Consider the following 15,005-nt stretch of genomic DNA (forward strand, 5'->3'; position numbering starts at 1 on the left):
ACACAAGCTTTAGGTCGAAGAAATCAAGGGTTAGCCCAAGCCATTTCTCCAGTCGGGGTAATAAACGGGTCGAGCGCCCGTCAAACAGTCAGGGTCTCTCATTCAGGAGCGATGCCGGGAGCTCCGCCGGCAATAAGGATTTGCCGAAGATATCGGAGTACAACTTCAATGTCAGTACCTCGGGCCTCGTCTCGGCTATTGGCCGTGTCCCGGATGTAAGATGGCCAAGACCTCTAAGGTCGGATCCGGGCCAACGGGACTCGAGCATGGTGTGTGAATACTATGGAACCCATGGTCACAGAACCGAGGATTGTCGCCAGCTAAGAGAGGAGGTAGCCTGGTTACTGAAGAATGGTCATCTCCGAGAATTGCTGAGTGAACGAGCCAAAAATCACTACAAGGAAAGGGAGGCTCATCGAAGGGCCGAGCCAATAGAACCCCAACATGTAATCAACATGATAGTTGGGGGCACTGATGCCCCTCGAGGGCCGGTGATGAAACGGGCCAAGGTTTCTGTTGTTCGCGAAAAACGCAGCCGGGATTATTTACCCGAGGGTTCTATCTCTTTCAGCAACGAGGATGCAGAAGGCATCATTCAACCGCACAATGATGTATTGGTAATTTCTATTCTTATCTTTAAAACTCAGATCAAACGTATTTTGATTGACCCAGGTAGCTCAGCCAACATCATCCGGTGGAGAGTGGTCAAACAGTTAAGGCTACTCGACCAGGTCGTGTCGGTAGCCCGGGTCCTCAGCGGGTTCAACATGGCGAGCGAAACCACAAAGGGGGAGATATCATTGCCGGTTAACATCAATAGCACTATCCAGCAAACGGTGTTCTATGTGATCGAAGGGGACATGAAGTATAACGCATTACTGGGCAGACCCTAGATACATAGCATGAGGGTCGTGCCATCGACATTGCATCAGTTGCTGAAATTCTCGACACCGGAGGGGATAATAACCATCCGAGGCAAACAGCCCGCTGCAAGGGAGATGTTCGCGGTCGAGGAAACGACACCTCAGCCCGAAAAATCGGATCAAAGGGAGAAGGACTCAATCGGGGAAACAGACACCAAATAGCAATCACAACATACAGGGTTGGACCCGGGGTGCGAAGAGGATGACTTCGGTGTGCCCAGATCATTCGTCATGCCGGATGACTCGGACGCAACCAAGTCAACAGTAGAGGAGCTGGAGCAGATCATCTTGTTCGAATACCTACCGGACAGAAAGGTATACCTGGGCACGGGGTTAACCCCGGAGCACAGGAACAAGTTAATTGAATTTCTTCGAGCTAACGCAAATTGCTTCGCATGGTCCCATATAGATATGACAGGTATATCACCGGAAGTAGCAACTCACAAGCTCAGTCTAGACGGGAAGTTTCCCCCGGTGAAGCAGAAGAGAAGGCCCATGGCGGAAGCAAAACACGCCTTCGTAAAAGATGAGGTAACAAAGCTTTTAAAAATAGGTTCTATCCGGGAGGTAAAGTACTCGGACTGGCTAGCTAACGTAGTGGTGGTGCCCAAGAAAGGTAATAAATTTCGAATGTGTGTTGATTACAAGGATTTAAATAAAGCATACCCGAAGGATTCATTCCCGTTGCCTCACATCGATAGAATGATCAATGCGACGGTCGGGCATGAGATGCTAAGTTTTCTCGATGCCTACTTCGGGTATAACGAGATTCGAATGCACCCGAAGGATCAAGAGAAAACACCCTTCATCACCCGATATGGGACTTACTGTTATAATGTCATGCCTTTTGGACTAAAAAATGTCGGTGCAACTTACCAACGCCTAGTTAATGAGATGTTCGAAGAACAAATAGGGAAAACAATAAAAGTTTATATTGACGACATGGTCGTCAAGTCCCTGGAAACAGAGGACCATTTAAAACATTTGCAGGAAACCTTCGACGTACTTCGCAAGTATAACATGAAGCTCAACCCGAAAAAATGTGCCTTCGGGGTAAGGTTTGGTAAATTTCTGGGTTTCATGGTGTCAAACCGGGGGATCGAAATCAACCCGGACAAGATCAAGGCCATCGAGGATATCAAGGTGGTGAATAACGTCAAAGGAGTACAGAGGCTCACCGGAAGGATAGCGGCGTTGAGTCGGTTCATATGGAGGTCCTCGGACAAGAGTCATCATTTCTTCTCCTTACTAAGGAAGAAGAACGACTTCGTTTGGACACCGGGGTGCCAAAGAGCTTTACAAGAATTGAAGAGATACTTGTCTAGCCCACCGCTGTTGCACACGCCAAAGGCGGACGAGCCGCTTTTTTCTCTACCTTGCTTTCTCCGAGGTAGCGGTAAGTGGCGTTTTGGTCCGAGAAGAATCAGGTACACAATTCCCTATCTATTATGTAAGTAGAACATTGGGGGATGCGGAGACCCGTTATCCCCACTTGGAAAAATTAGCATTGGCACTGGTAAGTGCTTCTAGAAAGCCCAAGCCCTACTTTCAATGCCACCCAATATGTGTAATAACTACTTACCCCCTGAAAAACATCATGCATAAACCGGAATTATATGGTAGACTAACTAAATGGACTGTCAAAATTAGCGGATATGATATCGAGTACAAACCTCGAACGGCCATCAAGTCCCAGATCTTGGCAGATTTTGTGGCAGATTTCACCCCAGTTATAGTCCCCGAGGTTGAGAAAGAGCTTCTGCTGACCTCGGGGAAAGCCTCGGGTATTTGGTCGCTACATACGGACGGGGCCTCGAACCTCAAAGGTTCCGGGCTAGGGATCGTCCTTAGAACCCCGGCCGGGGATGCCGTTCGACAGTCTATTAGAACTGCTAAATTGAATAACAATGAAGCCGAGTATGAGGCTATGATTGCAGGTTTGGAATTGGCCCGAAGTATGGGGGCCGAAATGATCGAGGCAAAGTGCGATTCGCTCTTGGTCGTAAACCAGGTGAACGACGTCTTCGAGGTCAAGAACGAAGGATGTAGAGGTATCTTGAAAAAGTCCAAGTGATACTACATCGGTTTAAAGAATGGAAGATGCAGCATATACCGAGGGAGCAGAACAGCGAAGCCGATGCATTGGCAAATTTGGGATCCTCGGTCGAAGGGGAAGAAATCAACCACGGGACTACGGTGCAATTGTTGAACACGACGATAGAAAATGGACATGCCGAAATAAACACAATGGGTTTAACTTGGGATTGGTGCAACAAGTACATCGATTACTTGCATGATGGAAAGCTCCCGAATGACCCAAACGAATCACGGTCATTAAGGACCAAAGCTGCGCGTTTCTGCTTGGTAGACGGCCAATTGTATCGACGATCTTTATTCGGCCCCCTGGCTAAGTGTTTGGGTCCCGGAGAGATGGAGTATGTGTTGAGGGAGGTGCACGAAGGAACCTGTGGCAACCACTCCGGTGCTGAAGCTCTGGTCCGAAAGATCATCAGGGCCGGTTATTACTGGAATCGGATAGACGAAGACTCAAAAACTTTTGTCCAAAAATGTGACGGGTGTCAGAGACATGCTCCGATGATTCACCAGCCCGGGGAGTTGCTGCATTCGGTGGTTTCACCTTGTCCTTTCATGAAGTGGGGAATGGACATTGTCGGCCCATTACCATGGGCACCAGGTAAAGCCCGGTTCATTCTGTTTATGACTGATTATTTCTCTAAGTGGGTTGAAGCGCAGGCCTTTGAAAAAATCAAAGAGAAGGAAGTCATTGACTTCATATGGGACCACATCATCTGTCGCTTCGGCATCCCTGCTGAGATAACTTGTGATAACGGACCCCAGTTCGTGGGTGGCAAAGTCAATGATTTTCTCGAGGGATTGAAGATCAAGAAAATTGTATCGACCCCATATCACCTGTGTGCAAACGGACAGATGGAATCCACGAACAAGACAATAATCTAAAATCTGAGGAAAAGACTTGAAGCATCAAAGCATCACTGGAAGGAAATATTACCGGAGGTGTTGTGGGCTTACAGACCCACATCGAAATGAAGCACAGGGGAAACTCCTTTCTCGTTGGTCTACGGGGCTGAAGCCCTTATCCCCGTGGAAGTTGGTGAACCGACCCTCTGGTTCAGATATACGATCGAGGAATCGAACGAGGAGGCCATGGCCGTAAAACTCGACCTCACAGACGAACTTCGCGAAAACGCGTCGGTCCGCATTGTTGCCCAAAAACAGAGAGTAGAAAGGTACTACAATCGGAGAGCCAATTTTCGTCATTTCCAAGTTGGGGACTTGGTGCTTCGAGAAGTTACCTTGAACACCAAAAATTCCAACGAAGGAAAACTGGGTCCGAACTGGGAAGGTCCGTATAAGATAACCGGGATCACGGGCAAAGGATCGTGTCAGTTGGAGTCCATGGACGGGCAACGGTTGCGCAATAACTGGAATGTGGCTCATCTGAAAAGATACTACTGCTAAGGTATGAACCCCCCATGTTTTTCTATTTTGACCTCTCTTTTTTGCAGGAAGTCGAGTACCGGGCAAAGAAAAGAATCTAAATCTAAAAACACGTGTTGCACTCTTTTCCTTACTACGGTTTTGTCCCGAAATGAGTTTTCCGACAAGGTTTTTAATGAGGCAACAAGTACAACGTGTTACTCGACGAAGACGAAGACAGACGCCCGGCAACCCGGACTCACACCCAACGAGTGAGGACTTAATAGCACTCACCCGATCTTGCAGCTCGGATAAGAGCTAGGGGACTATCACACCCACTCCGAAGTTTACCCCGGTTAGCCGATGTAAGAACCAAACGATCAGAACGAATCGTGTCCACACAACATTTGCCACGGCAAAACCAAGAACTGGATCTTCTGTATTAGGTTTCGATGTAAGGACCAAACGATCAGAATGAATCGTGTCCATTTAGTGTTTGCTACGGCAAAGGCGGAAGGGAAAAATTCATTCTCATGTACACAAACACTTGCAATGCAAAAATTATCGAAAGTTTGGATAAATGATATCTCGGATGTCTTCCTGTTAAAACAGTTCACCCTACGCCGGGCACTACAGTCGAAATTCAACAAAGGCAACAAGGTCATAGCGAACCGAGCCAAAATCATTAACCCCACAAACGGGACTTTTACATCAAAATCCAGCTAAGGCTGAGACTTAGGTGTCCGAAATATACCGGCCCTAAAAGTAGCTGAAAATACCGGCCCTAACAGCGCCCGTCGTGATTCAGAGACGTCCAAATTCACGAAGGCGTAAGATAAGCCCCATGGGCAAAAAACTCCATAAAATTCCCGGACGACATATACCGGAGGAGGAAAAGAGCCGATATATAGGCACAGTCAGAAATAAATGACTCCTTAAAAACGAACCGACAATTTGGGCGGAAATCATAACAAACATTCATTCGAAGAAAAGAATCAAGGGAAATACATGTTCCATTTATACAAAGGGTTTTACATCGGAGACCATTACAAAGGCAAAAAAATAAGAAGGCTAAGTACAGGCCCTAGTCTATCCAGAATGACTGGAGCAGGAGTGTTCGGGCACCCTCAACCTCTTCCTCGACTCTTTTATCCTCGAGAATAAGGGCCGAAAGATCCGTAAAGCCATGCTCGGCTTGCTCAAGGGTGATCCTCCGAGATTTCCATTTTTAGTACTCGGTAGCAATAGTGGCATGAGCCTCGGCGGCCTCCACGCTCTTCAGAGCTTCCTCCAAATCGTCCTGGGCCTGGGCTAATTTTGCCGCCAGAGCATTCCGAGCTCGGCCTTGAGGGTGTCATTATCATCGGCCGTCTCCTTAAGCTCGGTTTCAGGTCATTACATATATGGGCCCTCTTCTCCGCCTTCTCCTCGAACACCCTCATATGCTCTTTGTATCGGGCACTCTCAGATTCGAGCAGCCGATTCCTCTCGGCCAAGCTCGTAGCATCAGACTTCACCGAATCCAGCTCCCCCCCGGAGTTGAGAGAGGGTGGTTTCGAGCTCACCGAGCCTCGAGGAAAATTGAGCGTTGTCTCGACTAAGGCCGATCTTGTCAGCTTCGAGACTCCGATTGTATTCGGCCATCGCGGCCAGCTCACCCTTTAACTGACGATTTTCGGCCTTTGCTGCGTCAAGCTCGAGTCGGAGGTTGGAAAGAGCAACCGCTTGATTCAACTCGTCCTCCTTCACCCGCAGAAGATGCAAAAACTTATCGGTCTCTCGGCTTTGAGCATCCAGCTGGCCCTTGAGGTCGTCCACCTCTTGCTGGGCACGGACGAAGGCCTCGTTGATGAGCACCACACTCTGCAAATGAAGCAAGTTAAAAACTTGAACAAAACAAGGCTAAAATTCTCAGTGAAATTATGCAAAGATGGCTAATAAACTTACCCGGTTGCCCGCATGCATAGCCTCATTAATAAGGCACTGCCAAGAGACCCCGTTCATCTTTCGCTTGTCCGAATCCGAGAAAAGAGGCTTCAGATAGCTTTCCACGCCCACCGGGCGAGAAAGAAAGCTGCAATCCTCGGGGACGGTGACTGTAGCTGATCTTGTCCTCCTCGGCTCCACACTTGGGGCTGGAAAGATGCGCACCAAGCTGTCCCTGGCACCAGATTCGGTGGCCCGACCAACCGCCCTCGTGGCTTGAGGGATCTGGAGATGTCCGAAACCCGCGGCTTCGCCGGTTGCAGGAGGGGTGCTCGAAAACATGTCCTCAAACTCATCCGGCCTCAGAGCCGGAGTTGGGGAACTTAGAGCAGCCTCAGCAGCTTCGGCAAAGACAGGGGGCTCCGTAGTTGCAGCAGTCTCATAATCGGGCAACGGGCCAGTGACCGTTGAAGCTTCGCTCTCGGGGGCCGGCTCAGTTCTTTGATCAGCTTCGGCGGCATCCACCCCCCAGATCTACTTGCCATTTGCAGGGGGGTTTCTTCGGAAGAAGCTTCACCTGAAATGTCGACGAAGTCAATCGACCTTAGAGGAGTCGGGTAAAGAATTTCTTCCGCACCTGTGGGTAACGTCGGGACCAAAGGTCCTTCTCCGGTTGGACGAAGTGGTGAAGCGGTGATATCCTCCTCCGGAACGGGAGCCACGGAAGGGACCGCACTGATACTCCGGACGAGGAGCTCGGGCTCTGCTTCGTCCCGTAAAGTCCTAACGACGCTCCTCGCCCTTTTCTTTGTTTTCTGCCCTTTGTCCTAGGGCCTTTTTATTTTGGCAGCAGCAGTAGCAAGGATACGAGATGTACCTGCTGAATCGAACTCGGGTGCCGACGTTGTGGGTTCGGCTGCCGTCTCCGGTTTGGGATCCACCGAGCCCTTGGGCAAACCTGAAAATCGAAGACGCAATGAATACGGGTAGTAGAAGATGCAGTGAACACGGGTAAAAGCAAAGTATTACCGTAGTTCTGGGCGACTCATCAGCCGCATGACAGGTGGCCCCACGTCCGGTCGTCGTGGACATACTGGCTAGGAGTGCAGTGACCCATTCGTTCAGATTTTGGACAACCAGAGGAATCCATCCATTGGATAATATAAATAAGAAAAGTGGTGAGAAAGTGGGATCGAAGTTTGACAAAACATACAAAAGCAATTACTTAGAGTTTAGGCTAACGCTTGTTGTTCCACGTTTCCGGAAAAGGCATGTAATTGTCCAGAATGATGTCCACGGTCCTCACCCGGACATATCGCTCCAACCAGCCCCTGTCTCTATCTTTGTCTATTTTTGAGAAAAATGGATTCCGGGTACGCTTTGCGAGTTTTATTACGCCACCCCGGAACAACCTCGGGGAATATAAGCGTATCAAGTGGGCCAGCGTGAGCTCCTTCCAGGCATTGTTGGCCAACAACCGGAGGCATTCCACAACCCTCCAAACGATCGGACCAATCTGTGCCAAGGTCACGTCATAGGTCCGGCACATGTCCAAGATGACCAGATCGACCGGAGGGTCGAGCTTGAGAGTGAAAGGGTAAGTATACACATATAAAAAACCTTCCCGGTGGTCAGTGACTGATTCACTTGGCCCGGGGGCAAAGAATTGAACTGGACGGGTGTCCCACCCGCAATCAGCCCGGACTAAGTCGAGTTTTTCCTCCGTAATGAATGAGGGATATCGCCTCACATCGAACCCCCTATCGGATACCGAAGAAGGTTTTTCGAGCTCAAAATCTTTGTTGAAGTTAGGCTTGGCTGGTATAATGTCCGAGGCAGTGGGCTCGAAGGTGCTCTTTGCTTTAGTTGGAGATGCAGTTTCGGTTCCTTGAGATGAAACCGAGGGAATATCATGGGAAGTGGTTTCAGACATTTGAAAATATGAAAAGAAGGAGTTGAGTGGATTCAGAAAAGAAGTTAAAAAAGAGTAAGGGAACATACGGTCCAAGAAATGACAGAGTAAGAAGTAGCAACACTCAAGCAAGAGCAGCTAGTAAAGATGTTGGCAAAGTTGCTTCCTTTCACGTGGTATAAACGATGAATCAACAACAAATTTGGTATAGAGGATAATTAGATGTGGTGAAAATGAAGAAATGCAGTGAAGAGTGAAGATGAAGTGAAATGAGTCGAAAATGTTTGAATGGAGAGGTGAAGAGCCTTATATAGGCATGGGAGTGGAACGGTTATCGATGCCAGCCAACCAGGGGGAGCCACGTGTCCCATAATTAATGAGGAATGACCTGAAGTGACGTGCGTTACGGCGGTTGTCAGAGTTGACCATCCGGAATAAGACACGTGGCCGATGGCTAACCACCGATTATCAATTGCTTCTTCATAGTATATTCATATATTTCTTTTCTCTATCAACTAGATTCAAGGCACAACCACATATCCTATACCTCACTCACAAATTTAATTGATTATCCAAATTCGGGGTAAACAATTATAATACTAAACAAAAATGCCTCTAACTAAAACACAAACATTTCTGAAGTTTTAAATCTTGACATATGAAACTCCAATACAATGTATTGGAATTCGAAGTACAAATGCAGTTCCCATTATAGGAAAAGTCCTGGAGTTTTGAATTGTGACAGCATAACTCCAACATTTCTTCCTAAAGTTTGAACTGACACAATTGAAACTCCAATAATATTTTCAAACTCTAGTGATTTTCTCTAGTTCTTTTATAAGAACATTTTATCTTGAAAAATTAACAACAGCAGAACTATACAGTGAAGCTTTTTTTCTTCAACTTCTTTTTAATAACAGAAAAGCAGCAACTATTACTACTTTTTTTTTGGAGTAATATGGATATTTATATATTAATATTATGCATCTAGAACTACAAACCATAGTATTGCTCCGAGGAGCAATTTTCAGTTCCTAAGGTGCTAGTACCATTACCATACATTAGTAGTTCTAATGTCTCTCAGGCAGGGGCGGAGCCACATTAACTCCAGGGGGGGAACCCCCTCGGCAACAAATTACAGTGTATTTTTAAAGTTAAAGTTATTTTATTATGTATATATAGTAGATGTTGAACCCCCTGAATTCTTCGTGTATTTACCTTTTAGAATTTTTGAACCCCGTAGATGAAAATCCTGGCTCCGCTACTGCTCTCAGGACATCGAGGTTCCCAAAAGTAGCTAGACTATTACATGTCATACGTCTGTTAGACTATGTAAATATTTAGTCAAATATATTTTGTAATATTCTATTTTAGGATAGCGTATGTTAGAATTATATTAGTCAAATTAGTTCCTAATTTGTAGCCTACAATTATGTTGTAAATGCTGTATATTAACCTATTCAAGGAATGAGAATCATCACGGCAAATATTCTCTTACATGGTATCAGTCTAGGTCTCTCCTAAAACCCTAGCATCCTAACCCTAGCCGCCGACCACCTCTTTCGTTTTTCCTCCTCTTCGGCCCTTCCTCCTCCTCTTCTCTATGGCTGACGAGTCTAAGATGCACCCTGCGACTACAGTCACCAATATCAAATCATGCATTCCTATTGTTCTTGATTATGAAGGAAGCCAATACAATGACTGGGCTACCCTCTTCAAGCTCCATTGCCGAGCAAACTTGGTGATCGACCACATACTACCTCCTGCCTCCCCCACCATGCCACCCCCGGCATCTGCAGCCGAGAAACTTACTGCGAAGGCTCTATGGGAACAGCTAGATGACATCGTTCGGCAATGGATATATGGTACAATATCGAATAATTTTCTCAACACGATCATTCATCAAGAGGACACCGCAGCCGAGGCTTGGAATAGCCTTGTTCATCACTTTCAGGACAACAAATCGGCTAGGGCTCTTGCTCTTGATGCAAAATTCACCAACACCAAATTGGTGGATTTTCTGAATGTGAAAGCATACTGCACCAGGCTAAAATTTCTTGCAGACAATCTCGCCAACGTTGGCCACAAAGTTTCCGACGAATGACTTGTGTTTCGTCTTCTGCGAGGATTATCGGAAGAATATAAAACCTTTCGAACGACGGTGCAGCACCGTACTCCTCTCCCATCTTTTGACGTTGTCTGGTCGATGCTCGAACTTAAGGAAGATAGCCATGGCGAGGACGTCATTCACGACTCCGGGTCGAATGCTGCTCTCGTTTCCCACAATAATAATCCTCATAATTTATCTGGTAATGGGTAGCCCAACAATTCTGAAAATACTTTCAACAATCGAGGACGTTCTAACAATCGTGGAAAGAAGAAAAACCATGGTCGCAGCAGCGGCAACCGCAACAACAACCGTGTTAGCGTCGGCAATGGGCAAAGCAGCGACGGAGGCAGCCGACATAACGCCCAGGCCAACCAGCCCGCTGCATCGCAGCACCAGGGGTCCACTGCCCTGTCGTGGTTCTTTCCACCGTGGGCTGCCTGGGGGCCACAGCCGTGGGCCACCCCACCGTGCCCGTACCCCACTGCTAGGTGGCAGCAGCCTCGCGGCTGGCAGCAGCCACGCCTAGCCCCGTCACAGCAAGGAGTTCTCGGTGCTAGTCCTCCACAGTCGTTCTACTCGGCAGCCCCGTCATCACATGGTGGGTATGCGCCCACGGATATTGATCATGCTATGCACACAATGTCTTTGAATCCGCCCGTTGACAACAATTGGTACATGGACACCGGAGCCACTTCCCACATGACCAACTCCCAAGGTACTCTCTCGTCTTACTATCAATTGAGCAAAAATAATGGCATTGTTGTTGGTAATGGTAACATGATTCCGATTCGTGGTTATGGTCATACATCCCTTCAAGTAAATCCCTCCTTAAACCTAAAAAATGTTTTACATGCACCTAAACTCATCAAAAACCTTATTTTCGTTCGTAAATTTACTATCGATAATATGGTTTCTGTTGAATTTGATCTTTTTGGCTTTTCTATGAAGGATTTACGGACAGGGAGCAAACTCATGAGATGTGAGAGTTCGGGTGATCTTTATCCATTCTTCAAAACTTATCGATCCATCTCGCCTTCCGCACCATATGCTTTTACCGTCATCTCTCCTCTCATTTGGCACTCCCGTTTATGTCATCCCGGGGATGTAATTCTTAGTCATTTGCGTAGTAGTAATTTGATTGAATGTAATAAGGCTCGAAACAATGTTTGTCATTCTTGTCCTTTGGGGAAATTAATTAAAATGCCTTTTTATGACTCTCTTTCAACTACTACTATGCCATTTGACATTGTTCACAGTGATTTATGGACTTCACATGTACTTAGCTCTTCTGGTCACAGATATTATGTTTTGTTTCTTGACAATTACACTAATTTTCTTTGGACTTTTCCCATCAAAACAAAGTCCCAAGTTTATGATTTTTTCTTGTCTTTACGAACTTTCATTCGCACTCAGTTTGAAAAAGAAATCAAAACCTTTCAATGTGACAACGGGCGTGAATTTGATAATGGTCCTTTTCATAAATTTTGTGAACAAAACGGGATGCTTTTCAGATTTTCTTGCCCGCACACCTCACCCCAAAATGGTAAGGCGGAACGGAAAATTAAATCCATAAATAATATTGTTCGTACACTCCTTGCCCATGCATCTATGCCCCCCTCTTATTGGCATCACGCCTTGGCCATGGCAACGAACCTACATAATATTCTCCCCTCTAAAATCTTAGCATATAAGACACCCACTCAGATTCTTTATCAAAAGAATCCATCCTACTCTCATCTCCGCGTTTTTGGTTGTCTATGCTTTCCTCTCTTTCCATCCACACAGATTCATAAGCTCCAATCTAGGTCCACTCCGTGTGTTTTCCTGGGGTATCCTTCTAATCATCGGGGATACAAATGCTATGATCCATCGAGCCGAAAAATAATCATAGCTCGGCATGTGTGGTTTGATGAAAACTCCTTTCCATTTTCACAAATAAATAGTCCATCTTCTCCCTCATATGAGTTTTTGGGTGATGATAATTATCCATTGAGAATCCATTTGTTGCATGACCAGGCCGTTGCTTCGCCGCCTGCTCCTCTTTCATCGCCTGTCCCGCAAACACCTCCCACCACCCCAGCTGCCTGCCAACTCCCGTCACTGCCAGCAGTCACGTCATTGCCAGCCCCTCTGTCTCCCTCGCTGCCAGCCCCTCACTCGCTGCCAGCCCCCCACCACGACAGCAGCCCCACCCCTGCCAGCCCCCCACCCGCTCCTCGCATGACTACACGTAGTCAACATGGGATATTTAAGCCGAACTTGAAATACCATAATCAAGCCTTAAGTGTCACCAACAATTTCATCTCCCATATTCCCCGGAATCCAGTTGGTGCGCTTAATGACCCGAATTGGAAAAATTCTATGCAAGATGAATATAATGCTCTTATTGATAGTAAGACTTGGGAGTTGGTCCCTCGTCCCTCAAATGCTAATATTATTCGGTCTTTATGGATTTTTCGGCATAAAAAGAAATATGATGGTTCTTTTGAGAGGTATAAAGCCCGTCTTGTAGGTGATGGCAGGTCTCAATGGGAAGGTGTTGATTGTGATGAGACTTTCTGTCCGGTCATCAAACCGGCAACTATCCGTGTGGTACTTACTATTGCTTTATCTCACTCTTGGCCCATTCACCAACTTGATGTAAAAAATGCTTTCTTGCATGGCAACTTGAATGAGATCGTCTATATATATCAGCCCCTGGGATTCCGGGATCCGGCTTGTCCCGATCATGTTTGTCTCTTGCGTAAGTCTCTTTATGGCTTGAAACAGGCACCCCGGGCATGGTATCAGCGTTTTGCTGATTTTGTGGCAACCATTGGTTTCTCACATAGTACATCTGACAACTCTCTCTTTACCTATTGTCGTGGACAGGATACTGCTTACATTCTATTATATGTGGGTGATATTATTCTAACTGCATCTTCAGACTCTCTCAGACTCGGAATTATGTCCAAGTTAGCTACGGAATTTGCAATGAAAGACTTGGGTCCGTTGAGCTATTTTTTGGGGATTGCCGTCTCCCGAGACAAAAATAGCCTATTCATGTCACAGAGGATATTCTTGACAGGGCAGGCATGTCACAATGTAAGCCTTGCCCCACACCAGTTGATACAAAAGGGAAACTCAACGCCAATTCGAGCGCCCTATATGAAGATCCTACGAAGTACCGTCGACTGGCAGGTGCTTTGCAATACTTGACATTTACTTGGCCAGACATATCGTACGCAGTCCAACAGGTTTGGTTGTTTATGCATGATCCCAAAGTCGAGCATATGGAAGCATTAAAACGCATCTTGCGTTACATTCGAGGTACGATTGATTTTGGTACACATTTATACAAAACCTCTCTACAGTCACTACTGTCATATACAGATGCTGATTGGGGTGGATGCCCAGACACTCGACCCTCCACATCGGGTTATTGTGTATATCTTGGGGATAACGTGATTTCTTGGTCTTCAAAGCGCCAACCCACTCTATCTAAGTCTAGTGCTGAAGCTGAATACAGAGGGGTTGCTAATGTTGTCTCTGAATCTTGTTGGATTCGTAATCTGTTGCTTGAACTCAATTGTCCTATTCGTAAAGCAACTTTGGTCTATTGTGACAATGTGAGTGCCATTTATTTGTCTGGAAATCCGGTACAACATCAACGTACCAAGCATATTGAAATGGACATTCATTTTGTTCGTGAAAAGGTTAGATGTGGAGAGGTTCGCGTCCTACATGTTCCGTCCCGTTATCAGATTGCCTATATTTTCACCAAAGGTCTTCCGCGCGTACTATTTGATGATTTTCGGGACAGTCTAACCGTTCGTAAACCTACTGCTTCGACTGCGGGGGTGTGTTAGACTATGTAAATATTTAGTCAAATATATTTTGTAATCTTCTATTTTAGGAAAACGTATGTTAGAATTATATTAGTCAAATTATTTCCTAATTTGTAGCTTACAATTATGTTGTAAATGTTGTATATTAACCTATTCAAGGAATGAGAATCATCACGGCAAATATTCTCTTACAACGTCCACATTTTCCACAAAAGAGTCTTTCCTTGGTTGTACTTCTAACTTTCCTTCAACAAAATAGGGTGGCCGCAGCAACTATTAAAAGGGCAGCCCGGTGCACTACGCTCCCTCTACACCAGGGGCGGACACACCTTATAGGATGGGGTGTCATCCGATACGACTTCGTTAAATTTTTTAATATATATGTATTATGTATATTATTCTGGAAAATAATAGAATAATTAGATATACTAAAAATGACACCAGTTAACACACACGGCTCCTTGGCTTGCTGGTGAAGCGGCTTGCTGAGGAAGCATTCAGCCTGTGTTCGAAATCCCTTAGCAGCACCTTTTTTTAAAAAAAAAAACATTTTCTAAGTTTTTCTGAATTACCTATATTTCTTACAAAAACTAGTAGGCCTTGAGACTATAACCCCCTCCACCATTCCTACTGACGATCAAACAAAATCAGTCAACCTAGATATATTTTGATGCAAACCTAAAAGTTAAATTATTATTTATTGTGAACGGAATATTTCAAGCTAAACTTACAATCTTAACATTAAAAAAATTAGTCATTCTTCTTTACAATTCATTTGTTTTTTCTCTTATTTAAATGTCGACTCTGCTTATGACATTCCTGCATACGCCACTACTCTACACAGTGGG

At 45.8% G+C, this 15,005-nt stretch overlaps 1 protein-coding gene across 1 annotated transcript; it reads left to right on the forward strand.

The window, feature by feature from the left end:
- Positions 1-9,823: 9,823 nt before the first annotated feature.
- On the forward strand, positions 9,824-10,324 carry LOC132619691 (uncharacterized). Its single transcript, XM_060334521.1, has one exon. The coding sequence runs from the start codon at positions 9,824-9,826 to the stop codon at positions 10,322-10,324; it is 501 nt and encodes a 166-aa protein (XP_060190504.1).
- Positions 10,325-15,005: the final 4,681 nt, after the last annotated feature.

The sequence above is a fragment of the Lycium barbarum genome, chromosome 11 (genome assembly GCF_019175385.1).
Source record: "Lycium barbarum isolate Lr01 chromosome 11, ASM1917538v2, whole genome shotgun sequence".
NCBI classification, from domain to species: Eukaryota; Viridiplantae; Streptophyta; class Magnoliopsida; order Solanales; family Solanaceae; genus Lycium; species Lycium barbarum.